Source organism: Tiliqua scincoides, chromosome 6 (assembly GCF_035046505.1).
Source record: "Tiliqua scincoides isolate rTilSci1 chromosome 6, rTilSci1.hap2, whole genome shotgun sequence".
NCBI classification, from domain to species: domain Eukaryota; kingdom Metazoa; phylum Chordata; class Lepidosauria; order Squamata; family Scincidae; genus Tiliqua; species Tiliqua scincoides.
In genome coordinates, this window is record NC_089826.1 from 47,679,479 (window position 1) to 47,704,953 (window position 25,475).

Genomic DNA, 25,475 nt, shown 5'->3' on the forward strand with positions numbered 1-25,475 from the left:
GCAACACAAATATTTTCTTGTAGCATTAAGAATTGTTTTATTCTATTTTGTGTTTTATTCTATAGTACAAAATGTACAAGTATTATTCTTGTTTTGATTTAAACTTTGGGGAAAGCTGTATACAGAAACTGCAGTGACCAGTAATCTATTTATTGTCTGTATTCTAGCTGTGGCTTATTGATGAAAAGAAATGGAAACCTGGAAAAGTAGAGCACACTGTTGGCTGGCCTTTGGATAGACATACATATGGAGGATCATTTCTGTATCACCTAAATGAGGGTGAACCACTAGTGGCTGTAGGGTTTGTGGTAAGTATTTTTGCATTTGCAAGGAAATGTAACTTTTGAACCTTCTTAATTTTAATAAGACTCTGATTTTAAAACGTTTTCCCCCAACTTTTTTCCTCCCAAACCAGAGAAACTGTTATCATACTTGCATAGGCTCATGGAGGAAGGGACCTACCAATGTACCTAAACAAACACATAAAGGACTCTTTGACCATTGGCCATTATGCAGTTAGGGGAAATTGGTATTTGTGAGGAGAAGAGTGAAAATCCAAAGGGTTCAAATTGCAATGCACAACATTTAGGGATTGTTTACAGTAATAGGAGGGAAATCAAAATAAATCAGGTAAAGCAATAGTGATATGAAAGGCAAAACAGTAGTGTAACGAGAGGCAAAATAGGTAAAGATATACCAGCAATCCTACTTTGTATGTGGTGTCTCTAACCCAGAGAAGTATTTTAAAGGCAGTTTGATATTCAAAGAGGAGGAGGAGAAAGGCATGAGCTAGATTTCTAGGTAGGAAGAAGATGGGAGAAGTCAGTAATCATACTGAACGGGAGAGATGCATTACTGTTATAAGATAATTTACTCTGAAGGACAAGCCAAATTTTGAGGAAAACAGACTCTTGGCAAGTGAGGACAGGGAAATCATGTATAAGGCTCAAAGAGCTTGACCAAGGCACAAGGGTGTACCAGTGGTTCAGTGCATCCGATGAGTTTAGAAAGCAGAGACAAATGGGGAAGAGGCTGGATTTAAGTTGCCTCATTATTCATTTGTAGTGAATAATAAGGCAACTTAATGAGGCTCTTTGCTTATCTCTTAATGATATATCTTAATGATACATAAATCCTTTTGAGAAGTGATATTGTTCTTGCTCCTTTGCAGACAAAGGCTACCATTTTTACAACAAACCATATGTGCTCACAATTCAGGCCCATTCAGAATTTGGGTGGTGTTTGTGTCAGCCCAATTCAGCTGTGTTTCCACCTCCTCACTTTCCTCCTTCTCACTGGGTATGGGCAAGGAAGGTGAGGTGATCTTGAGCCCTGGTGCCACCTCCTACCCCCACATCTATTCTGTTTCAGATAAACAGGAAGAGTAGGTGGGAATGTGGGGTGTAGGGGTGAAAGACAACCAACCAAGCATACTCAATTTACAGGTCGTGCCTTTCTATCCACAGATTCAAGACCTGCAGTTTTAACTAACTGCAGGTTCTGAACCCATGGATTTGACCAGACCTGAACCCTCTGTGCATGGCCACCCTGGCCCACAGAAAGCCCCCGGGCACAACCAAAGCCCAGCTCTGGTTGAGTTCAGAGGGTCTGAAGTATCAAGACCTGCAGATCCGATTATCCACAGGTTTCAACATCCATGAAGATTCCACTCCTGAAACCCCCACGGATGCCAAGGCATGACTATATACTTTTTATGTGATTTTAGCTTTATTTCTGCCTTGGTGACTTAGAAAAAAGGTGCAGTGTGGTGCTTAATGAGTGGATTAACTTCAGCCAGGTGGGCAGAAAAGCAGACAGAGGGAACAAGGTTTGCGAGTGGTTCCTTCACCAAGCAGCAAGTTTTGACACTACAGAAGAGAGGAGAAGGAAGTAAGGAAAGCTGGCAAAAAGAGGTCAGAATGCAAAAAAGAAAAGAGACGAGAACATAAGAAGAACCCTCTTGGATCAGGCCCAGGGCCCACCTAGTCCACTTCCTGCATCTCACAGCAGCCCACCAGATGTCTAGGGGAGCACACAAGACCACACGATACTTGCATCTCGCTGCCACTTCCCGGCATCTGGCATTCTATTTACCCTCGCACCCCCCAACGAAGACACCAGATTGCAATTGGGTTTAATTTGGGCCACCTTATTAAACACAAGTGACCAATTTTTAATGTATGAAACCTATTAACACACCTTCCCTCCCTTGCCAACCTGGGGTAGGCGAAAAAACTGCCATCCTTGGCCAATTTGGATGAGAGATAAAAATTCTTACCTGGCCCTCATGATGAGCAACCAGCTAATCTCAGACTGTACATTCCCATCATGGCTTGTAACCGGTGATGGAGTTTTCCTCCAGAAATCTGTCCAATCCCCTTTTAAAGATGTCTAGGCCAGATGCCATCACCATACCACCACCACCACAAGGAAGAGGGGATTTAGGATAGATGAAGAAGCAGAAGTTACCTTCCTGGCTCACTAGGAGCAGTGTAGTTGACATGGAATGTGGAATGCTGTAACATGGCACAACTGGGAACTCCAACTGGAGGTTGCAAGATGGAATTCCAAATCATGGCTTTCTGGCCAGATCTTTTATAGAACTTTCTCCCATAGCTTACCATGTAGTCTTTTGTTTTCCTGATGCTAGTTTCTATTGTCTTTCAATGTTGTATCTCAGGTTGGGCCTTTTGTTTACTCTAAAGGGTGGATGGTGAATTCACTGTCCTTTCAGGAGATCATCAGTTTCTTCACCTAATGAAAGGGCTTCAACACTGCGCTTTTCAGAGGCAATAAGGCTGCACAGAACTCACATGAAGTAATTATGTGGTTACAAAATGTAACACTGAAACGGAACCTGACATAAGCCTCTAGAACTAAAATAAAAGAAAAATTAGATGTATGTTGAGATTTATTCAACCCAAGTATAAAATACAATATTTTTGTAGAAATATACATCTGTGAGCTTTGTTGAAATTTTTTTTTTTATATTCTATTTACCTTTTAGGTTGGTTTGGATTATCAAAATCCTTACTTGAGCCCATTTAAGGAATTTCAGAGGTGGAAGCACCATCCCAGAGTACAGCCCACTTTCGAAGGTGGAAAGAGGATTGCTTATGGTGCTCGAGCTCTGAATGAAGGTGGCTTCCAGGTAACACTTTAATAACATAAGATTATTTGTTTGGATTCCTCTGTTGTGTAAGAAACAGGGCTGTTATATGGTTAAAGGAAATTTGGTTAAACAAAGTAGTTTTGGCTGATTAATCAATGAGATCTTCATATACTGTGGGCCCTTGGTATCTGCAGGAAGTCTGTTCCAGGACCGCTGCAGATACCAGATTCTGCAGATAATGAAATCCACAGGGCTGACAAATTGGAAGTGCCTTTTAGAAGTGTCTGGGAGACTTTCTGAGCTGTTGGGAGGCTGCACATGACCTCCTGGCACCTTAGAGGACCTCCTGGATGTGACTGGAAGGCAGTTCTGATCATATCCTGGAGGTCCTCTGAGGCCCTCCAGCCATTCACTCTGCATCTGTGAATATTAAAGTCCATTGATGCCTAGCTTTTGGTTAAGGAGGGCCCAGGGTATTTGCATTTGAAAAAAAAACTTTTGTTTTTTGAATGGTACACGTCAGTAAAGACATTCCCTTTGTCTTTTGAAATTTGTTAAGAATATTTACTTACTTTTCTACTACTATACTAGTAATACTAGTATACTAATACTTTACTTTCTAATATTTTCTAATACTGCTTTTCAGCAAAATGTCACAAAGCAGTGTATGCAGTTAAATAAATGGCTCCCTGTCCCAAAAGTGGATAGCAGAGGAAGCAGACAGAAGGAATGCTAAGCTCCACTATTAGTGTTCTCATTGTTGCCTCCTCTTGTATTCCTGTAGCAGCTACGAGTGTAGGTTCTTGCTGTTTGCTTCCTTTTCCAAAGTGTTCCAAAGCAAAAGGAAGAAAATGCTTCCTTTTGCAAAGTGTTTGGAAATGAGAAAAGGTGAGTCATGAGTGCAACAGAATTTGAGAACCATGGATAAGTAAAACTATGTATATGGGAGCAACAGAAACTACAGATATGGAACCCAAACCTTTTTTGTGTGACCCTTGGTTTTAGTGTTGTGAGAGAGAGAAATGCTCAAACTAACCTTTTCCTCATAAGGCAGGTGCTCCAGGTCTCTGATCATTTCAGTTGCCTAAAACTTTTGTAGCATCCTTTTTGAGATGTAACAACCAGAATTGTTCATAGTATTCCAAATGTGGCCACACCATAGATTTGTATAAGGGTGCCACAATATCAGCAATTTTCTTTTCAGTTCCTTTCCTTGTGACCCTAGCCTGAAATTTGCTTTTCAAAAGCTGTAGCTTTCAAAATGTACAGCTCCTATAAAAGAAAGTTGCCTGACTGTAAAGGTGCTTTAGGAAAGTGTTTGGTCTTCACCTAATTGAATCTTTGAAAGGTTCTGTGTCATTTCATAAAATGCTTTTGAAACTCCCCTCAGTTTCAAAGTAGGTACAGAGTATGTATTGATTTGAAGTGGAGTAACTATTCAATGTTTTCATAGAAATGTGGCACTAATTATGTGGTTCTTTGAATCCAAGCCTTAGTTTGTTGTATGTCAGGTTTGCTTTTCTCTATGCTAAAACCTATCATAGAGCTAGTTTGACTGTACTGTGTAACATACCAGGATAGACATACAAGTGAGCTTCGCTTATCAATGGGAATATGTTCTCCAATCCCTGTCATTTAGTGATACTGTCCTTAAACAACCTCACCTGTTTGAAGCCTCTGTAGCAGCTGTTATGAGTCCTGGAGTTAGCCTCCATAGCCCCTCTGGAGGTCGCTTTTCTGAGTCCTGCAGTGGCCACGCAAATCTGCCTGTGGCCTCTGTGAGGCTCAAAATGGCCATTTCAGGCAAAAAAACAAACCCTAACTTTTGGTTTTGAAAGGGAACTGGGAAGTGACATTTTTATGCCTTATAAGGCATTCTGAGGCCCAGGGAAACCAGAAGTTGCTTTTTGTTGTTGTTTTGGCCAAAACGGTTATTCTGAACCATGCATAGGCTCTCAAATATGGAGGCTTCAGGTTGGAGAAGCCGAGATCAATCACAGATCACTGTATATGCAATCTGTTGCTGATTGGAATGTCACTAAGCAACATTCACCTGTAGTAGTTTGAGATATCCAAAAGTGTTGTTGTTACCTACTTAGTATAAAGGTTAAAAGGTTATCAGTTTCTTAAATGTTAAATATGGCTCTTCATCTATGAAAGCAGTCTTCGTTATTTGGCATTAATAACTACAATAGTCTTAAATCCATTATCTCTTCAGTCTATTCCCCAGCTCACTTTCCCTGGTGGACTCCTTATTGGCTGCAGTCCAGGTTTTATGAATGTTCCTAAGATTAAAGGTACACACACTGCAATGAAAAGTGGCATGCTGGCTTCAGAAGCTATTTTCAGTCAACTAACTAATGAAAATCTTCAATCAAAAACAATAGGTAAGTTCATCTGATATGAAAACCTGTCACTGAAATTCAGTGACATACAGACTTGTATAACCAGTAGCTTCTTAGAAGCTGAATAAATTATTACTAGTGTATTGGCCCAAAACCTCATTGCCATAGTGCAAAATAATATAGAATTTACAACTGCAGACTTGTGGATTTAGAGTATTTTTGTTTGGGGCTGTCAAGACCGTATGCTAGCAGTGAGTATATCATGCCATTCAATGTCAGTGATACGCTGAGGAAGACAATACCAAGACTAAAGATCTTGTATGTTTGAACATTGTTGGGCAAAGCTAGCTGTTTTTCTTGTTTTTTTATTAAGACAGTTCAGTATACTTGTTTTATTTTGATTTGAAAGTGACCAATTAAAATACAATAAAAGTGTTATCTGGCACATGCAGGGAATGGGTGCTACCAGTTACTCAAATATGCCAGTTAACAAAGCTTTCACAGGTCCACAGCCTGGCAGGACTTCCTCTGCAGTGCTACTCTGCCTTCTTTCTTCTTCATAAGAGCCCCTCTAGGAATGGAGTTGTTCCACTCCTTTCTTCATGAGGGCCTTCCTACCTGAAGGAAGGAAGGAGGTGGAGCATCACTGTATAGGATGCCCTGTTGGATGAGAGTTGGGCTGGAGGCTTAGTTGACTAGTGCTTCATTACACAGCACACTTAACTGGCAAACTCCATCCTCAGATGGTGGGCAAAGATTTTAGTTAACTGAGTGTACTGCTTAACCAAGTGCCCCCAGCACAACTTTTTCTGTATTACTGTATTACTTTATTTACTCGTACATTATTGCACTATAAATACAATTAAATGGTAAACAGAGCTGTCTGAGGTGAAACTGATGCATTCTTGGACAGCACAACAATGAGATGGTTTTAATTTTAAATATCTGCATTACAGTGTAAATATTGATGCATACACCATTAACAAGTGTACATTTCAGAAGCATGTTCTTATGAAGAACAATCCATTTCTTTTACATAGAAAGGTTGTACGATGCTACTTTTCTTAATTACTTAACAACCTCATTCTTAGGACTTACTGTGACTGAATATGAAGAAAATTTGAAGAAATCATGGATATGGAAAGAGCTCTATGCTGTCCGCAATATCCGTCCATCCTGCCATGGAGTCCTGGGAGTGTACGGAGGAATGATATATACTGGCATTTTTTATTGGATATTAAGAGGAATGGAACCTTGGACCTTAAAACACCAAGGTAAGTTTGTAAACTAGGACTGAGTTGTGTCCTGAGTGTGTACAACCCCCACTGTATTGAATAATTAAAGCTGCTTGAAAACTGTTATTTTACTCAGAAGTAATCCCAATGTATTCTGTAAGACTTGGGCTCCGTAAAACCTATCTTATTCATCAGAAACAAACACCTCTATTTATATTATTCAGGATGAGTACTTGTTGATTATGGTTTATTTGGTCATCTACCTTTCCATGCTGCAGCACACTATTGTAATTTTCAATGAAATTCCGCCATAACCCTGAGATTGATTTTTATACCACTTTTCCAAGAACTCAAATGAAATATTTCCTAGTCAATTAATACCCTGCTGCCCACCCCCCAAAAGTTGAGCCACTTGTATAATTTAGTGCATACAGAATAAAATGAAGCTTTTTAAAAATTGTATTAACTTTTTCTTTTTTACTGCAGACTGCTTGAAGCACAATGCACTTCTGAAATAGTGGATAGCTTCTGTGTACAGATTCAAGGCCCAATCCTATCCAGCCTTCGAGCATCAATGCAGCTGCAATGCAGCCCTGAGGTAAGGGAACAAATGTTCCCTTATCCTGTGGAGGCCTCTGTGGTTGCCCACCCTATGGCAGTATGCCACATATATCCTGTAGGCATGGTTGCACCAGTGCTGGAAATTAGATAGTATTGGGCCCTCAGTTACATAGGAAGTTGCCTTCTGTCACTGGCCCATCTAGTTCAGTCTTATCTACATCAGTGATTTTTAACCTTTTTTATCTTGCCGCACACTGGCAAGGTACTAAAAATTGTCAAGGCACACTATCGGTTTTTGGGCAATACACTGCCGGTGTGGGGGCTCCCATCCCCCAATAGCCCTACTAACAAATGACCTTTCCTCAAGCTCCACGGCACATCTGCAAACCATTTGCTGCACAGCAGTGGTTGAAAATTGCTCATCTACATGGACTGCAGTCATCTAGGGCAGCCATTTTCAGCCACTGTGCCATGACACACTGGTGTGCCACAAATGGTCTCCAGGTGTGGCGTGGGGGTTTTGGGGGATGATCTTTTATTAGTAGGGCAGTCGAACTCCCAGATATAGGTAGATATATAGACGATCCTACACTCAAGGTGCCAGGTTTTGACTTACCTCGCCAGCATTGGAAAACTTTGAATAGGATCCATACCCTACATAATAATAATAATAATAATAATAATAATAATAATAACTTTATTTTTACCCCGCCTTTCTCCCCGAAGGGACTCAAGGCGGCTTACAACATATTAAAAACAATTTAAAAAACAAATAAAAACATATTAACACATCATAAAAAACAGCAGTCAGAGTAAAAAATAGGTAAAAAGAGCATAGAGCAGCAGCAAGTCATAAAAGAATCAGGCCTGTAAAAAATATTAAAAGATGTTAAAAAGATGTTAACAGGCCGAGACCTCAGAAGGCCTGTTTAAACAGAAGGGTCTTCAGGCCTTGCCGAAAGGTCTCAAGAGAGGGAGCCATTCTTAAGTCAAGGGGAAGGGAGTTCCATAGCGTTGGTGCCACTACTGAGAAGGCCCTATTTCTTGCCGCCGCCCCACGTACCTCCCTAGGCAGCGGCACTTGTAAAAAGGCCTTCTCTGATGACCTGAGAGGGCGAGCCGGATTGTACGGGAGCAGGCGATCTCTAAGATACCCTGGTCCAGAGCAGTATAGGGCTTTAAAGGTCAATACCAGCACCTTGAATTGGGCCCGGAAACAAATGGGCAGCCAATGCAGCCGCTGGAGAAGCGGACTGACAGAGTCGAACCGTCTACCTCCAGTAACCACGCGGGCCGCCGCATTCTGCACTAGTTGCAGTTTCCGAACCGTCTTCAAGGGCAGCCCCACATAGAGCGCGTTACAGTAATCTAATCTCGATGTCACCGAGGCATGGATCACCGTGGCCAGGTCTGCACGATCCAAGTACGGCCGCAGCTGGCGCACCAGCCGAAGGCCCCCCTAGCCACAGCCGCCACCTGGGAATCCAGGAGCAGCTGCGAGTCCAGGTGGACCCCCAAGCTGCGGATCTGCTCCTTCAGAGGGAGTGCAACCCCATTCAGCGCAAGCCGATAGTCCAGCACCTGCATCGAGAATTTCCGAACCAGGAGAGCCTCTGTCTTATCCGGATTTAACTTCAGCTTGTTAGACCCCATCCAGATCCTCACTGCCTCCAGACAGCGCTCCAGGCCCTCAACCGCCACCCTGGAGTCTGGAGGAAAGGAGAGATAGAGCTGGGTGTCATCAGCATATTGATGGCACCCCACTCCAAACCCCCGGATGACCTCTCCCAGCGGTTTCATGTAGATGTTAAATAGCATGGGGGACAGAATGGAGCCCTGTTTGTCATAGTGTTTGTCAGGACTCAGTGTTCAAATGGGGGCTAGTACCTATCCCTCAGTGTGATTGCGGGTTCTCCCACCAAACCATGTACCACATTGTGTCTGGCTGCAAACTTGAGGGCGTATACTGGCCCATGGTCTGACTTCTTCTATGAAGGTAACTCTGTCCTGGACATTGACATTTGATCTAGTCTAACTGATATATAAGTCCATGTATTATATGCCATATGCTAAAAGTAGGGCTATTGGAGGATGTAATCCCCTGCAAGGTAGTACAGTGTGCCTTGTCAATTGTCAAAAACTGATGGTGTGCCTTGACAATTTTAGTACCTTGTCAGTGTGCTGCAAGACAAAAAAGGTAGAAAATCACTGGTTTGGGTTTGTTTCATTTCCTAGTTTAGAGAAGCCTAGTTTATTGAACCTGAGATGCTTGCTTGCAAATCAGATGCTCTACTATTGAGTTATGGTCCCTCCCCAAGTGTTGCCCTATGACCTTAAATGGGAGGGTGAGGTTTTCCAGAAATACTAGAATGCTTGAATAATCTCTCCTAGTTGTGTTCTTATCTCATATCAGTGGCAATGATTTTTTGCTTCTCTCAAAGCTACTTAAATGGTAGTTTCTTTCAGGACAGCATACTTCCTTTACATTGGAAGCAATGTAATCGAAGTACAGGTTGGAGCCTCATTATTCACGAGGGTTCCATTCTTGGAACCCACATGAATACCAAATTTCGCATGGAACCAAGTCACGCAAAATTTGGACTCCACCCACGTCCAAACATGATCAGAGTATTTTCCGGTCACGTCTGGAGCTGTTCTGAGACCCATGGAAGCCACGCACAGCCTCTACAAACCTCAAAATGGCCTCCAGAGGTCCTAGAAGGGCACTTCCCATTTTGGGGCAAAAACTGGAAGTGCCCTTCTAGGACCTCTGGAAGCCTTTCCAAGGCCCGTGGAGGCTGCACGCAGCCTCTGCGGGCCTCAGAAAGGCCTCTAAATGCCTCAAAGGCCAGTTCTCCAGAGGTGACTGGAGATGTGCTCTAGGACCTTGGAAAGGCCTCCGGGGGTCCTAGAGAGGCACTTCCAGTTTTTGTCCAAAAGCCAGGAGTACCTCTCTAGTACCTCCGGAGGCCATTGTGAGGCTCGTGGAGGCTGCGCGCGTTGAGTCATATTCACGGTTAAAAATATTGCGAATAAAAAGGCTCCACTGTACTTTAGGTTTTTCATTATACTAACTAGTTTTTTCAATAACATTATTTTAGGGGCAGACTCATCGCAGCTAAAGCCAGCCAAAGATTGCACACCTATTGAATACCCCAAACCTGATGGAAAAATCAGTTTTGACTTACTTTCATCAGTGGCACTGAGTGGGACAAATCATGAACATGACCAGCCAGCTCATTTGACTTTGAAGGATGACAGCATTCCCGTCAACAAAAACCTAGCTATATATGATGGACCTGAGCAACGATTTTGTCCTGCAGGTAAACGGTTCAAACAAAAATCTCAAAATGTTATCTAAAATCTACACCACTCTGTTAGAATATCTTTGTTGTAACTATGAGTGGTTTCTTACTGTGAGGTCTACTGTATTTTCAAAGTTTTGTTGTCCCATTCACTGAAATCTTTTTTCCATGTTCCAGGTGTTTACGAATATGTTCCCATGGAAACTGGAGATGGATTGCGGTTACAGATAAATGCTCAGAACTGTGTCCATTGTAAGACATGTGATATTAAGGATCCCAGCCAAAATATTAACTGGGTTGTACCTGAAGGTGGAGGAGGACCTGCTTATAATGGAATGTAGTCTTGATCACAACTGCCTGAAAGAACTTCCTTAACTATGCTGCAGAATCGTACAGCATTGGTTTTGTCACTGTCAAAAGAAAAGCAATTGGTGGTGTGACCAATGCTTCTGAAGGCTGAACTCGCCTTGTGACTTAAGCAGTGAACCCAAGGTCAGTGTGTTCAGATTCTCAAATAAGGCTTGATGTACCAGAGGAGGTGGGGTGACAATGGTTTGACTATGTTCTGGTCTGATTGACCAAATCTTTCTAGAATCTGGTACTAATAATTTATGTAACCAAGAGACAAGGCTAGGAACAGAACAGAGTAATGTTTGACATAGTGTGTTATAACCCAATTTTGATTTAATAATAAAGGAGACTTTCTCTGTGTAATGCTTACAAATTATTTATTTAACACCACTTAAAGCATTTCCAGTCTCAGGGAACTGAAAATTTATTGGGGGTAAGGAAGGGGAAGAACAGCAATAACCTGCTGAACTAAAAGGCTCATGTATTACTGAATCTTATCCAAATTCTTTGTACTTGAGCTTTCTAAGGTTTGATGTGATAGTTCTTACACTTATTGGTTTTAAAAATACTACTGCTGTTAGGTGCCTTGTTAATGAATTTAATGAAATTTGAAAATAACACAACTTTCAGAAAATCCAAGGTGTAAACAAGGGAAATGGCATCAATATTGATGACAGTCAGTAACACACTGTCACACTACCCAAACTAGGCATAGATTTTTAGTCAGTGCGCAAATTAAGGAGAGACAAAACTTAAGCAAACATCTTTGCATAAGCTGCCTTTTCTTTTTCTTTTTCATGTTTTATCTTCTGCTTAACTTTCTGTATTTCCATTTGGATAGCTGCAAAAGTAAAAAAAAAAAAAAAAGCCTCTGGTTAGATACATTTAGTTACCTATTTAGAATATAAACTTTCCCTAGATACAGAGTTGGTTAAAAATAAACTGGTCAAAAAAAGCTGCAAAGGAAAAGGCAGTGAATACAGGTCTGGTGTAACTGCAGCAACCTGAAAAATGCATTTGAATTTCAAGGTAGTTTAACCCTTCCCTCTGCCATCTGTTCATATGTTGACTTTCTATAAAATTAAAAACACACCTCTGGAGACAGATTGTAACTTGAATACAAAAAAAAATTTAATTTTAAAGAGGCTTAGACAATTCATGGATGATGAGTCAATGAGATATAATGGCTTTATGTTGTCCCTCCAGGTGTAGCAGTACTATGCAAAGGTGGGGAAAAAGGCCTTCATTCCCTGCATGTGGGCTACTGTGAAAAACAGGATGCTGGACTAGTTAGAACTTTGGCCTAATCCAGCATTGCTTTTGTGTTCTTAATATGTTCTCATAGTTATAGATGGAATTATGAAGTTCAGACAGCTGATACAGCACAGTGGTTAAAAGACTGAGCTGCGAACCGTGGCCTCTCCTGTTCAACTCTTGCCTTGTCAAGTACTCATGAGGTGGCCTTAAGCAAGCCTCTCAGTCCCTTCCTAGCTGTAACATGGGAATAATACTCCTTACAGAATCATTGCAGATTCATATACAGAAACAATATCATAAAACAAGTGAAGCGCTTTGCACCTTATCATCGACAAAACTATTGAGCCTAAGTTATTAGAAGAAAATCAGCCTGATGCTTTACCTTTGTCTTGAGGTGCTATGCCTTGAGCCTTCTGCAGATCAGCCTTTAAGGAAAAAAAAGAAATTCAGGACAACTGTGCATGCATCTTGCTGTAATGTTTAGATTAGAACAAAACAAGTACTAATAGTTACCAATGCCTGATCATACTCTCTTCTCCCTTCCCAAGCTTGAGCTCTTCTGTAAAGTGCTTTGGTATTGTTAGGATCTATGGCCAGAGCCTGTAACATGAAAGCAGTATTCACAATCTTTCTTGGAAGAATAAATAAATCCAATTCTTGTAATAACCTTGTAATAATAGCACAGTAAATAAAAGTGCTTCCCCTTAGGGAAGCGATCCAGGGGATCATGTCGCTACCTTCCCCCACCCTTTAAAGGGACAGGGGAAGCTTTACACAAACTGGTGGGTCACATATATACCAGTTTAAGAACCACTGGTATATATGATGTGGGTCAAGGATAGAGTACTTATCGGTATACACCAACACTATCATGTTAAATATTGTTACATTGGACCATTTGCATGTAGCATTAGCAGCCTATGAACAATACCACCAGCATGCTAATGGTCCAACAGGAGGATGTGTGTGGAACACTTCTACAGTGTAAATGCAGACTTATGCCCTCTATATATCCTACATAAATTGGGCATGAGAGAAGAACCTCCATGGGATCTTATTATGCAATAAAAATACTGAAATAATGGGAACAAAGTTCAGAGACTGGAAGAGACTAATACACAGGTATAACCTAATTATCCATGAATTTTTCATTGGTTTTTATCTCAAAGAGCTGAGAAGGGTTCTTTAAATTACAGGCAAAAATGTTGTTTAACAATAGCCTCGTTAATGAAAGAGAGGGCATCCAGCAGACAATCTCTGCTCAGAACAGCTCCTCCCTTCCCCCTGAGCAATGAAAGAATGCAGGTGATTATCACCTCCTCTTTGTATTCTCCATGCTGTGTGTGCTCTGGGTTAAGGAGGGGTTCCTGCAGAGTGAAACTTTTCTAAGCATCTGGAGAGTAATTGGTTGATTGTCTGCCTGGTGCCTCTGTCCTGCATTACAAAGGTCAGTAAGGCTGTTTTTAAATCACTGAGCAAAGGGACATTGTTTTTTAAATGTACTTCCTTTTAAAGTGATTCTTGGCATTGGCATCCATGTGGGTTCTGGGAACCAAACCCTCATGAATAAGGAGACTCAACCTGTTCACAATTTAACAGTAATTCCACTGAGTTCAAGGAAGCCTTAGCAACTCACTCCTACATATGTAGACCAATGGTTCCCAAATTACAGCCCACCAACCATAGCCAGCTTACTAACACATTCTAACAAGTATGTTGAGCCCACCCCACACTTGTTTCCTCCTGCTGGATGAAGAGACTTCAGGACTGGGTCATTCTCACTGTGACAGCCCAGCTGAAAGAAAAATAGCCAGCAGTCCCACTGCTGCAAGTATTTTTATCTGATTGTACAAAATGTCTATTTGCTATAATTGACCCAGCTCATTATATCAGCAAGACCGAGGGATGTGGCTCTAATAGCTAAAAATTGAGGGACCCCAGTGTAGAAAATTGCAGTCCAATCCTATGTATTTCTACTCATAAGTAAGGCCCACTGAGTGCAACAAGACTTACTCTTAGGAAGTGTGTATAGCAGTGCTTCCTAAACTCATGCAATAGAGTGTGACAAAACCAGAACTGCCCGTTTCTTTGTTTTTTAGACTTCTGCATGCACAGGGAGCTCTGCAGAGGGCTCCCCAGACCCCCCCCCCCCAGCACTGAAGTTTTGGCTGCAGGTAAGTAAAAAAAAAAAACCCTCCCATCCCCAGCTGCAGTACAATCCTGGGGATTACGTTGCTGCCTAACCCCCCTCCCCACCCCTTAAAGGGGCAGGGACAAGTACTTCCCTGGCTGGTGGGTTGCAACCCACCAGTTTGGGAACCACTGGTGTATAGGATTACAGCTTTAATCTAGCAATGCAATTGTTTCAGCATATAACCAAACAAGAAAAGCACTGGTATGCAAAAATAACCAGATCTCTAAATCACCAGGACATTACAAATTATGATTTCCACTTTATTTAAAATAGAAGACACTATTTAATTTTTTAATGAACTGTTTACCTCAGCACAGTTTTCAATTGCATCCTGCCATTCCGCTAGTTTCAGTTTGCATGCAGCAATGTTTAGACAGCAGGTCAAAGCTGCAGCATTTAGCTTTGCTGTATCTGCCTGCTCTGCCACAGCTTTTGAAGCATCAATATACCTGTACAAAATAATGCTATGAATGTGTGTTAGGCCACATGATCATAATCTAATTTGCAACACAGAAATCAACCATTGATATCTACCATTGCCAACTTAAAAGGGAAATATATGCTTCCACATTGACCATAATATTAGGTTTAAAAGATGGGATATAAATTTCTTCAAAGGTCAAGGTGGCTTATAAATATAACAACTAATTGGGGGGAGTACTAAACAAAGTCTTCCATGTTTTCTGCCATTTAACACACCCATAATCCAATAACTTGAATAATTCTGCTAGTATGTCAACAAAATTTAAACTGGAAAAACATATTAGTAACCCATTGTCACGGCATATTCTGTTCAGAAAGCTTGTACAATCCCAAATCCTAAGCACTAAGAAATGAGTGTTTCTGGACAAAGTTAGTACAATCAGGATGTTGTTTAAGACATTATATCACATTACCTTAGAGACTTGCTGTATTTCTTGATTGCCATTGCCCAGTCCTGGGATTTGAAGAAAGTATTACCTATATTTTTTACATCTTCAGCTACAGTTACGATCTTGTCACTCTGCCAAAAACAAAAAGCAAATCTGAGCAATTTGGTATAATTTGACACTTAGAAAGTATATTTTGCTGCTTCTGAAGAGGTGGTCTTCAGTTTTTCTAATGGAGTAGCCTGCTCATAGTCCCACTCATGCTGCCTGGTGGAATCTCAGTGTGGCAAAGCTTTACAGTAAGTGTGTAGTCACACCTATATTGTTTGATCATAGGACAGAAGACAACTTCATTCAAAAGATGTATTGTAAGAAATTTTCTCAGAATATTGAATACAGGTAGTCCCCTGCTTAAGGACAGCTGCATCATGCTTTTGTGCAGGCAGTCTGCTTGCTCTGATGTTTTTGTACAGGTATGAGAGTGCTGGTTTTGGGGACAGAGACACTGAGTTTTGGAGATAAATAAATGCTGGGTAAAGGTGAGCCAGTACAGTACTTAATAGAACTGTAGTGGTGTTCCTCTTCAACTAATACAGATGCAAACTGTAACTTGTAAAATGCAATTAATACAAATGCAGCCGCCCCATCTAGGCTGCTCTAAGACCCCTTTGTACATCACACACAAAAAAACAGGGTTGCCACTGAGTGTATACTCAAAAGGCAGTGGTTACCAAACTTTTTTGACTGGTGGCTCCCTTGACCTACTGAGCGATTGGTCATGGCTCCCCATTAGGACTACAATGTATAGGGCAGTGGGTTTTTTACGAGGATTGTGTGGCTCCGCCGGCTGATTTTTGCAGCTTTCCAGGGAGACTCTGCCTATGGTTTGGGAACCACTGCACTAGGAAGCACATTATCTTTTTTATTGTTATTTATATAAATATTTCTACAGTATAGTTTTCCAACCACTCCAGAAAATAATTTACAATTTTATTTTCATCACATAAGTAAATAATGTTACAGCTTAAGTACAGACCTCTGGAAACTAACCTGTAATTAAGTAGGGAGCTATCTGTATAGATTCTTCTAAATGAAGAGCTCTGCTCAACACATGCAGCACTTCAGTTCTGATCAAACTGAGAGTACCTGTGGCTATTGTTCTGTGGTGGTATTTCAGAGATAGCCCTCTAGGATTTGACCTAGCTGCATGTAATAGGCCTTTTCACAGTGCACCCTGGTATGCATGGCATGCATTTGGTAGGCTGCTACTCTGACATGGCCACTCATTAGACCACATGATTCAGTCATTTTGCTGAAGCTAAACAGGTCTGGATCTCATCAATGCCTGGGTGGGTGACCACCTGATAACCTCAAGTATACCACTTTGAGATCTTTGATAGGAGAAAGGCAGAACAGAAATGTAATATGATCCAAAATGTTCACACTACCTATGTGTGTGCATTTACATCCAAGTAATATTTCACATACAAAGTGTATGTATGTGTGTACACTGGGTATACTCATACCCAGTGGATTGGTGCAAAATATTTGTGCATGGCACATGAGAGCTTCAGGCTTCTCTGTACAGCCTATACACCTAGTCACATTTTGAACTGGCTACTTCTTAGTTGCAAATCTACGTATACTGTATATCATTAATGATATGTGGTGAGATGAGTGAAGTACCCCCATTAGTCTGCTTGGTGATGTCATTGCTTCACACAATGGAAAGGCAGAGCTAAGAAAAGGCATTTTCAATATCTTCTTGGAACAAACGAGTTCAGCACTCTGTTTTCAGCAATGGCCAACTAAATACCCTCAGAACATTCACAAGCAGTGCAAGAAAGAATTTCTTTGGTTCTCATCATCCAATAATGCTGGTACAATAGACAGAAGCTTCATATTTATTCATTGTGGTTAATGGTAATTAATTCTCCACAAATTGATCTAATCTTCATTGAAAAAACTATAACCACACTTTGAAAAAGTGGATTCCATAATTATGTGCAATGTGAAGAAATACTTCCTCTTATTTGTCATGAACATTGCCACAATGCAATGGAAATAGTGGAGAATAAGGTAGATTCATCTTCTGTTGCAGCATAGTTCTAGCCATAATATTTCAGAGATCCCAGAGGCATATACTATATGTCAAAACAGCAAGCAATACAAGTTTTTTTAAATGTTAACGCATCAGGAAAAAAGCATACTTACATCTTTTAACTCTATATCAGAATCTTCAGGAAAGTCTGGGTGAGTATCTCCAGAACCATCCATAGGTGAGATTCCCCAGTCATCTCCTTCCTTCAGCTCTCCACAGTCTGAAATAACACATAGCTGCACAAAAGATACATATAAAAATGCAGTGTTTTAAACCATTTATTTTGAACTTTCAGAACACAAGTATGTGTCCCTCCCTTTCCAAAGTCCTTTGAAGCATTAAACTTACTTTTCCATTTATTATCACATAATTTGTTTGCTTGAGATGCCCAGTGAATGATGAGAATAATATACATTGTTATGTACCTATGATCAGATCAGAGGCTTACATTTGAAAAAGGTGCAACCTGCCAAACTAGGGCTTCTAGTCTGTAGTGTAACTCTTTTAGGTTTTTCCAGAGGAAAAGTATTAGCATCTTTTGTACTTTGTAATTGTGAGAAAGAATTGTCTTGATGGTGACCTAATTTACCTTTTCAGGTTCTTCTCCTTTCACTTTAACATTTTCTAGTAGCTTTGCAACACCCATGCCTTTGATCACTTGGCCAAAGACCACATGTTTTCCATCAAGATGAGGAGTTGGCACAGTTGTGATGAAAAACTGGGAACCGTTTGTATTAGGGCCTGCATTTGCCATGCTTAGCAAGCCTGGCTGATCATGCTGCATAAGAAAAACATTCATGTTATTCAGAGGTAACCATACATCCTTAAGCATGAGAACTACAGGCAATTTGATAAGTAACATGGCTATGCTAAGGGCTCAATCCTATGCCCTTCCAGTGCTGGCACTGAGCTCCAGCATGTTTACGGCACTAGGAGACCATGGAGCACCAGCGCTGGGCTCAGCGCTGGGAAGCCGATGCTGGAGAAGCGCCTGCGGTAAAGTGTACCATGGGGCGGTGGTGCAGGGTTTCTGGGCATGAGGTGAGGTAATCGGGGCAGGGAGTGGGATCTGCTGAAAAGCAGGAGCTCCACAAAATAGCCGGCGCAGACTAGAGGAGACCCACTGTGGCCCCTGTACCCTTACTCGGGGAAACATGATGAAAGTCCCCTGAGAAGACCTCTGGCAGTCTCAGTGGTGCTGCTGGATGCAGCAGTAGCTGTTTTGGAACCACTGCACATGGGAAGTTTGGGAAGCACTGGCATAAGTCTTACTATATACGTGCTTAACATATACTGCCATAAAGGGATTATACCCATTAACTTTAAGTAAAATGATGTAAAAACACCAGCAGCCTGTGAGGCAGCACAGGAGAAAAGGAAGGCAGCAAGGTGAAGATGCACCACCACAAGTGGCTGCTGCCTCCATAAGTGTGAACTAGGCCACTGCCCCTTCACAGTGGCCACAGCAAAGCAGAGAAGGAGAATTAGAATTTAATTCTAATTAGAATTAATGCTTTTTAAAAAGTTTATTTGCCCTCAATTCTGCCCAACGCTGCATATATGCAACCTGGACCAAATGTGTACACCTGTGGGCTGGGCAAAAATGGATTAATCCCCCATAACATTTTTTTCTTTAAGACTGTGAACCTCTTGGGGACAGGACTACTACTAACATGGAAAAAAAATATATTGTAAGATGCCTTGTGCTCTTCCTGCCACAGGGCGGTGGGGGGGAGCAGGATATAATATTTTAAATAATAATAAAACTATCATATTAGTAGTAAAATTTTTGCTTTTTTATATAAACATGAAGGAAATTTGAAGGAAATTCACAGTAAGAAATTTGATTAGTTAAGACAGCTGAAACTTTCTAGGTATGTTTCTGTGCATACGCAGTTGATGCACTGAACATGCATCTCTCTCAGATAGGCTAATCCTTATATGGATATATATTTAATTAGCATTCCTAATTTCTATTCATCAATTAATTATTAAACACATTACCTTATAATGAAAGTTTTCATCTTCAAATTTATCTCCATATATACTTTCTCCACCTGTTCCATTTTGATTTGAGAAGTCTCCACCCTGGATCATAAATTTCTTGATAACTAAAATTGAATACACACAGAAAAAAGATGGCATTGAACTGCACAACATTCCAGAGTGTCACCCAATTTCATGTCATGTAATAATGGAACTCTAGATCCTTTTATTAAAAAGGAAAGCTACCTTGAGGTCATTTCTGACAGCTGAAAATTGCCAGCACATGTTTACTCAAATTACTGAAGGAATGCAGATTCTAAAAAAATACAACAGCTTTTTTGACTTATAGGGATTCCCATAGAACTCAAAACCTGTTTGTCATGTTCCCTGCTCTTGGAATATGTATACAAGGATTGCATTTGAGCAATTGGGAGAGCTTGTCCTGTAACATAACCAAGTGCAAGGAGAGGGCTGAATAGGAATATGGGATGCGCACACAGACCTTCCATTTATTAGACCAGCCTGTATATATGTGTTAAAAGGGGGGGGGGGTAGTGAGGCTCTGTCCTCAGAGTTTTGAAGTGATTTGAATCACAGCTTTTTTGTTTGCTTTTACATTTTTGGAAAGAATACAAGAATGGAAGGAGACATTAATTCAAAGTTTCTTAGCTTCACTTACACTGAGATGGTGCCATTCCAACTGGAAAATCGTTTTGCCCTTCCATCACTTGTTAAATTTAATGCAAACCATGTAGCGTTGCAAAATGGTCTTTTAAATAAAACTATACAAAGATAATGCATTTTTCATATTTGCATTTTTCATACCCTGTATTAAGTTTTTAGTAAGTTAACCAAAATATCTAAAGAAGTTCGATAGTGAAAATGTACACACTGTCTTTAACAAGGGTCTAATACTGTATAACATAACCTCATAATACATGAGCCAAACTATGCATGACCTTATATTCATCAGTAAAAGACTGGCAAAAGCAGGAAGCAGAATTGGGTCTTTTAAAGCCCCAAACACCCAAGGGGAAAGATGATTTGGTATGCTAAAAGTCACCATTCCAAACCAAGTAGCTGCAGATCAGACTGTGATTTTAAATCTATAGATACCCGCCTACAGTAAACTTTTGCCAAGTAATCAAGCTCAAATTATCACTTCACCTTATCTCCGGGTTAATCAGAGGGCAAAGCCTTTCAACTCTGAAAAGTTTTGTTTCTCAAGTAGCAGACAGGGCCAAGTTTCTCAAGCAACAGGCAGGCCCAGCTCCTTAGAAGCAATTTGTTAACTTTTTATTCTCCTTCCTTCTGCTGCAGCCTGGTTCTGCTTTGCAAATGCTTGCAAAGCAGGTCTGTTTTTTGAAACACCAGGATGGGAATCCTCCTTTCCATTTGAAGCAGGCTACAGGTCAATGCACCCTTACTTAAGAATAACACCCATGGAAAACAGTGGGTCTGCTTCTGAGTAAAAAGGGTTGCAAATATATGCAGCTGCATCTCTCTGCTGTGAATTGAATTGCACACTCCCAGTTATGTGTTATGGGTTGTATGTTGTACATAGAGCTTCTGGCTTATCACACCAGACACCTTAAAGGTGGATTTGATTCCTGGTTCTCCTGCAGTGGTTCCCAACCTTTTTCACTTGCATATCCCTTGGCAGCCCATTTCCATAAATTGTACCCTTCATATTAGCAAAATACAAGCCCTTATCTCCTTGATATGAAAGCCCAGACTTCATGTATTTATCACAGTGTTTTCTCTTTTTATCTGTTTGAAGAATAGAAGACTCTACCTTTGCACTGTTTTGCACCAGAAGTGTGCTGAGAAATTCTCAGTGATTGATCACTTTCCATATCATGTTTCAGCTTTTTTACTGTGCTGGTTTTCAATCACTGGTTCATACATGAATTGATGACCAAAAACTAGCTATTGGTGGAGCTTTCACAGCCTACTAGCTACCTCCCTTCCTGCCTTGCTGGTCCTTGCAAGGCATTCCTGTCTTGCAAGGCATTCTGGAGCATGACCCGCCTTTTTCTACCATTATTCCATTCTTTTTCAAGTACCCCTAAAGGTCCTGTTGAGTGTCCCTGGGAGTACATGAATACCAGATTGGGAACCACTGTTTTACTGGTATGTTGTTTACAGTGCACTTACTCTGATAGTGCTTACAAAAAGGTGATGAAGACCAGAATTTAAAAAGAATAAAAATGTATCTTATGATCTTTTACTATGTTTTAAATAAATTAAGAGACTACAGTTCTTAGGTAACAATTAATGGTGGGTTATTTTTCAGGATCTGGCCTCGAGTAAAATCAGACAAAACTATAGTCAGACACCCCCCTAAGTTTAACCCCCGACTTATCTGAGGGTCATAGAAAATTCTCGAGCCCTGCCCTCAACTTATCTGTGAGATCGGCTTATAGGCGACTATCTGCGGTGCTTTGTCTTTAAGTATATTTTAACCATTCTTACTCATAGCACTCAACTTATAGCACTCAAACACTTATATACAGTATTTCTTTCTACATTAAGGGCCTAACACAACCCTCTCAAGCCTCAGAATAGTAGCTGACTACTATGGAGGGCATAAAAAAGCAGAGAATTATCAAAAAGTCTTGTAAACCTGCAGTCCCACCAATGCCTTCTCATTTATAGACATTATGGTTTTTCCATATTTTTAAATCCAAGGAAATTAAAATAACTTTACCTTCCATAAATGGGACCACTAACAGTAACTAAAAGTAATGTTAACAAGCTCAGGATCCCAAAGATATTGGAAACGCTTCCCTGTAATAAAATACACAACTTTTTCTATAGTATTTTAAAGAGAGTGTGACCAGTTTTAACTGGGTACTATTACTGTATCATTTTCAAATTGCTGCTGTTGTCTTGTTATGTAAGCTGTCTTCAGTTTTCGAAAAGGTGGAGATGCAAAGTATAAATCTTTTAAATAATTAACATAATACGATTAATTAAAGCATTTAAAGCAAGTAATTAAAGCAAGTGCATTTTTAAAATTGTAAACAGCTCAAAAACTAAGGAAAGACCAACTTACTTCTGTGGAAAGGGCATCCTTTATAATGCAGAGGCTTTCCAGTTGAAGGACCAATACCTTTTTCTCCAGTGCACAATGCACGAAAGTTTTCAGCAGTTTTTGGCACAATATCTGCAAACAATTCCAATACAATTCGGCCAGCTGGAATGAGAGAGGGCTATAGGTTTATTTATCTTATTTCTCCTTGTAGCATGCATTTCTCCTAGGACCTCAGACTGCATACACTGAGTTCATTATATTCTCACAAGCACCCTTGGCAAGAGGCAAGAATGAGAAATAATGACTTGTCTAAGATCACCCAGAAAGTTTGATGTAGTAATGCTGAGATTTGAACCTGCCAATATCAAACTACTCTCTGTGCTAGTCAAGGAACACAACTGAAAACTCTAAGCAAGAACAAAGTGATATACCACCTTTCTAAAATACAGTACATCATCATGTTTATGTTTAGAATCTTTTTTTGCTTTCAAGTATATCAAGGTCTATACAATAACAATTCTCAGCCAGGCATTTTTATTCAGTAATGTCATTTTGGCTCTGATCAGGAGCACTGATTTGAATCAATAATATTGGATGGGGTCATGCATTTTCTCTGAAATTGGGTACAGTCAAAGTATGCCAGTTGTGAACAAACTGAGTTCTAGAACTGCCTACAGGTGGCACTGTAGAAAACTCCAACCTCAAAGTACATATGGTACCACTTGGCTATCTCTTGCTTCACAGTGAAAGATGCAGGTCAAAATACTGTAGCTTAGCCAGGAGCAATAAGGACAGGAATCCGACAGGGAGCAAAATTCTTCATTGTGAGTCCATAGTCATTTCTTTAAGGATCAGAATGTGGACAAGCAGATTACTGTGCTAAATGGAATACAGTTGATTCAGTATGATATTTTTTGTTGTATTTTTAGTGCAAGAAATAAAAATAAACTAGCTTAGCATTTTTATATTAGTCTCCCCACCCCACCCCCATATGTGAATGCTAGCACATTCCTTGCTGTCCTGGACTGTTCCAGTCCAAGCTGCAGAAGGGAGAAAATTCCATCTTCAAATGTCTTTGAAGAGGACAAAAAAAGTCTTCTAAATATAGGAAAAGCACATGCCACGTAGAGGCCCAATACTTCTCCCAGGCATCCTAGTGTTTGTGGTTGTTTTTAATTTGCTTTAAGATAAAGCAACAAAAGCACAATTCTGCGAACTGAAGACAATAAATGACAGAAAAATTCTATTAGATATGGCCATATATCTAGAAATCAGACTTCAGCATTGAGCTTATTACCCTTCCATACATTATGCAGAGGTGGTAGCCCACTGTTGACTGGGCTCATATTGTATTTTAGTCTGGGCTCATATTCACACTCCCAGGAAAACACAAAAAATTAACCCAGGTTTACCCCATGGAGGAAGAGTGTGTTTGTGTGTATCAGTGATGTGTGGTGATTGCGGAGGCAGGTGAGGCAGAGCCTCTACAACGGAGTCCACCTCAGCGTGAGGCACCCAAACACCCACAACCCGTGTGCAGAGCATGGAGTGTGGCGAGTGCAAAGCGTGCGGGTGTCTCACACGGTGGAAGTGCTTTTCAAAGAACACTGTGGAGAGGTTAACCTCATGGAGTGTGAATGAGTGAGTGAGTGAGAGAGACACACACAAGCACGCACGCACGCACGCGTGTGGTAGGAGGGGAGGCATAGCCTCCCCACTGGAGTCCTTTGAAAAGCACCATCATAGTGTGAGGTACCCAAACACCCACAACCCATGAACAGAGCACAGAGATCGAAGAGTGCGATGGTTGTGGGTGCTTGGGCACTTCACTTGGTGGCGGTGCTTTTTGAAGGACTGTGGTGGGGAGGTTCACCCCACAGAGGGCATGTGGGTGGGTGGGGAGGCAGAGCCTCCTCAACGAGTCCTTCAAAGGGGACCCCCACTGTGTGAGGCACCCAAGCAGTCACAACTCGCACGCAGAGCGCATCCCTCACACATACACACCCTTCTCCATGGGCTGGGTCGTGGGTGCATGGCTCCTCACACAGCAGTGGTGCCTCCCCACCCACCATGTCCCTGACACGGGGGGGGCAGGGAGGCTGCCCAACGCTTCCTCCCCCTGCGGCCTGAGGTGGAACTTTCGAGAAGGCGGTAGCCTCCTGTGCTCTCCCTGCAGGTGAGCTCTAAAGGCAGGCGGCCCCTCAGGCAGAAGTGGCGGTCGCCATGGCAACAGTACAGAAGGGGTTAGGGGCCTCCCCCAGGCGAAGGCGCGGCCTGCAATGCAGAACACTGGACAGCAGCTGCCCCCCCCCCGCCCACGCAACCCAGGGCCCTGGGGGTTCTGCTCGGTGCCTCGCGAGGGCCGTGGGGCGCTCTGCTGGGGCGAGGGCTCCACTGCGCAGGCCGCGCCCGCCTCGATGCCCGGGGTGCCCGCACGCCCGGCTCCTGCTGCCGCGTCCCCGCACCTCGTTCGCCCCCAACGTCCACGTCGAAAAAGACGCGGGGGTTGCTCGGGCTGGAGGGCTTGAGCGCCGGAGACGCCTCAGACATGCCGGCTGCCGGGGCTCTCCCGATGCTCGGCCTTCCGCTGCGGGGCTCTGGCGGCCTGGCTCCGCCTCTCCGGCTCCGGAGGGGGGTGGCTCCCGCTCCGCTGCCGCGCTCCGGCCCGCCCTTCTGCGGCTCTGAAGCCGCCCGCCAGCCTCCCGCAGGGGCTAGACGCTCGTGGGCTGCTCCACCCGAAGCAGCAGCCCCCACAGACTCTGCGAGCCTCCCCGCTCCTACTTGGGAGGGAGCCCCACTGGACTTAGTGGGACTCACTTCTGGGTCGTGGCCGGGGGGGGGTTTCGCCGCCCCCCCGAGCCAGCAGTTTGCCCCCTCTAGATTTTAGACTTACTTCTGAGTAGACCTGCCTAGGCGTGGGCTGCGAGCCTCTCCGCTCTTACCTGGGAGGAAGCCCCACTGAACTTAGTGGGACTTACTTCTGAGTAGACCTGCCTAGGCGTGGGCTGGAAGGTTGCAATCCTATCCACTCTTACCTGGGAGGAAGCCCCACTGTCTGTAATGGAACTTATAGTGAAAAGGTAAATTGTGTAAGATGGTACATGCAATAAGATATTTTAAGA

The 25,475-nt window shown here is 42.0% G+C and overlaps 2 protein-coding genes across 2 annotated transcripts in view; one reads left to right on the forward strand and one right to left on the reverse strand.

The window, feature by feature from the left end:
* The window catches only part of ETFDH (electron transfer flavoprotein dehydrogenase), a 25,242-nt gene extending 13,970 nt beyond the window's left edge, over positions 1-11,272 (forward strand). Inside the window, exons 8-13 of the mRNA XM_066631671.1 lie at positions 168-308; positions 3,008-3,151; positions 5,331-5,499; positions 6,549-6,731; positions 10,355-10,576; positions 10,736-11,272. Of these exons, the coding sequence (XP_066487768.1) occupies positions 168-308; positions 3,008-3,151; positions 5,331-5,499; positions 6,549-6,731; positions 10,355-10,576; positions 10,736-10,899 (1,023 nt within the window). The 3' untranslated portion in view covers positions 10,900-11,272. The remainder of the gene's footprint in view (positions 1-167; positions 309-3,007; positions 3,152-5,330; positions 5,500-6,548; positions 6,732-10,354; positions 10,577-10,735) is intronic.
* On the reverse strand, positions 11,260-24,977 carry PPID (peptidylprolyl isomerase D). Its single transcript, XM_066631672.1, has 10 exons — positions 24,819-24,977; positions 22,375-22,515; positions 19,335-19,441; positions 17,920-18,108; positions 17,444-17,566; positions 15,257-15,363; positions 14,668-14,809; positions 12,680-12,766; positions 12,549-12,591; positions 11,260-11,750 (listed from the first exon to the last, which is right to left on the reverse strand). The coding sequence occupies exons 1-10, from the start codon at positions 24,901-24,903 to the stop codon at positions 11,662-11,664; spliced, it is 1,113 nt and encodes a 370-aa protein (XP_066487769.1). The 5' UTR covers positions 24,904-24,977; the 3' UTR covers positions 11,260-11,661.
* Between the last annotated feature and the right edge of the window lie 498 nt (positions 24,978-25,475).

Bases quoted from the DNA above. Each gene is read 5' to 3' on its own strand.
- PPID (XM_066631672.1), bottom strand. From the start codon at position 24,903: ATGTCTGAGGCGTCTCCGGCGCTCAAGCCCTCCAGCCCGAGCAACCCC. The intron at 17,567-17,919 runs GTAAATTAGGTC...TCTTTTGTGCAG, and splicing joins AAGGAGAAGAACCTGAAAAG to CTATGTGTTATTTCAGACTG. The intron at 12,592-12,679 runs GTAACTATTAGT...TTTTCCTTAAAG, and splicing joins GAGAGTATGATCAGGCATTG to GCTGATCTGCAGAAGGCTCA.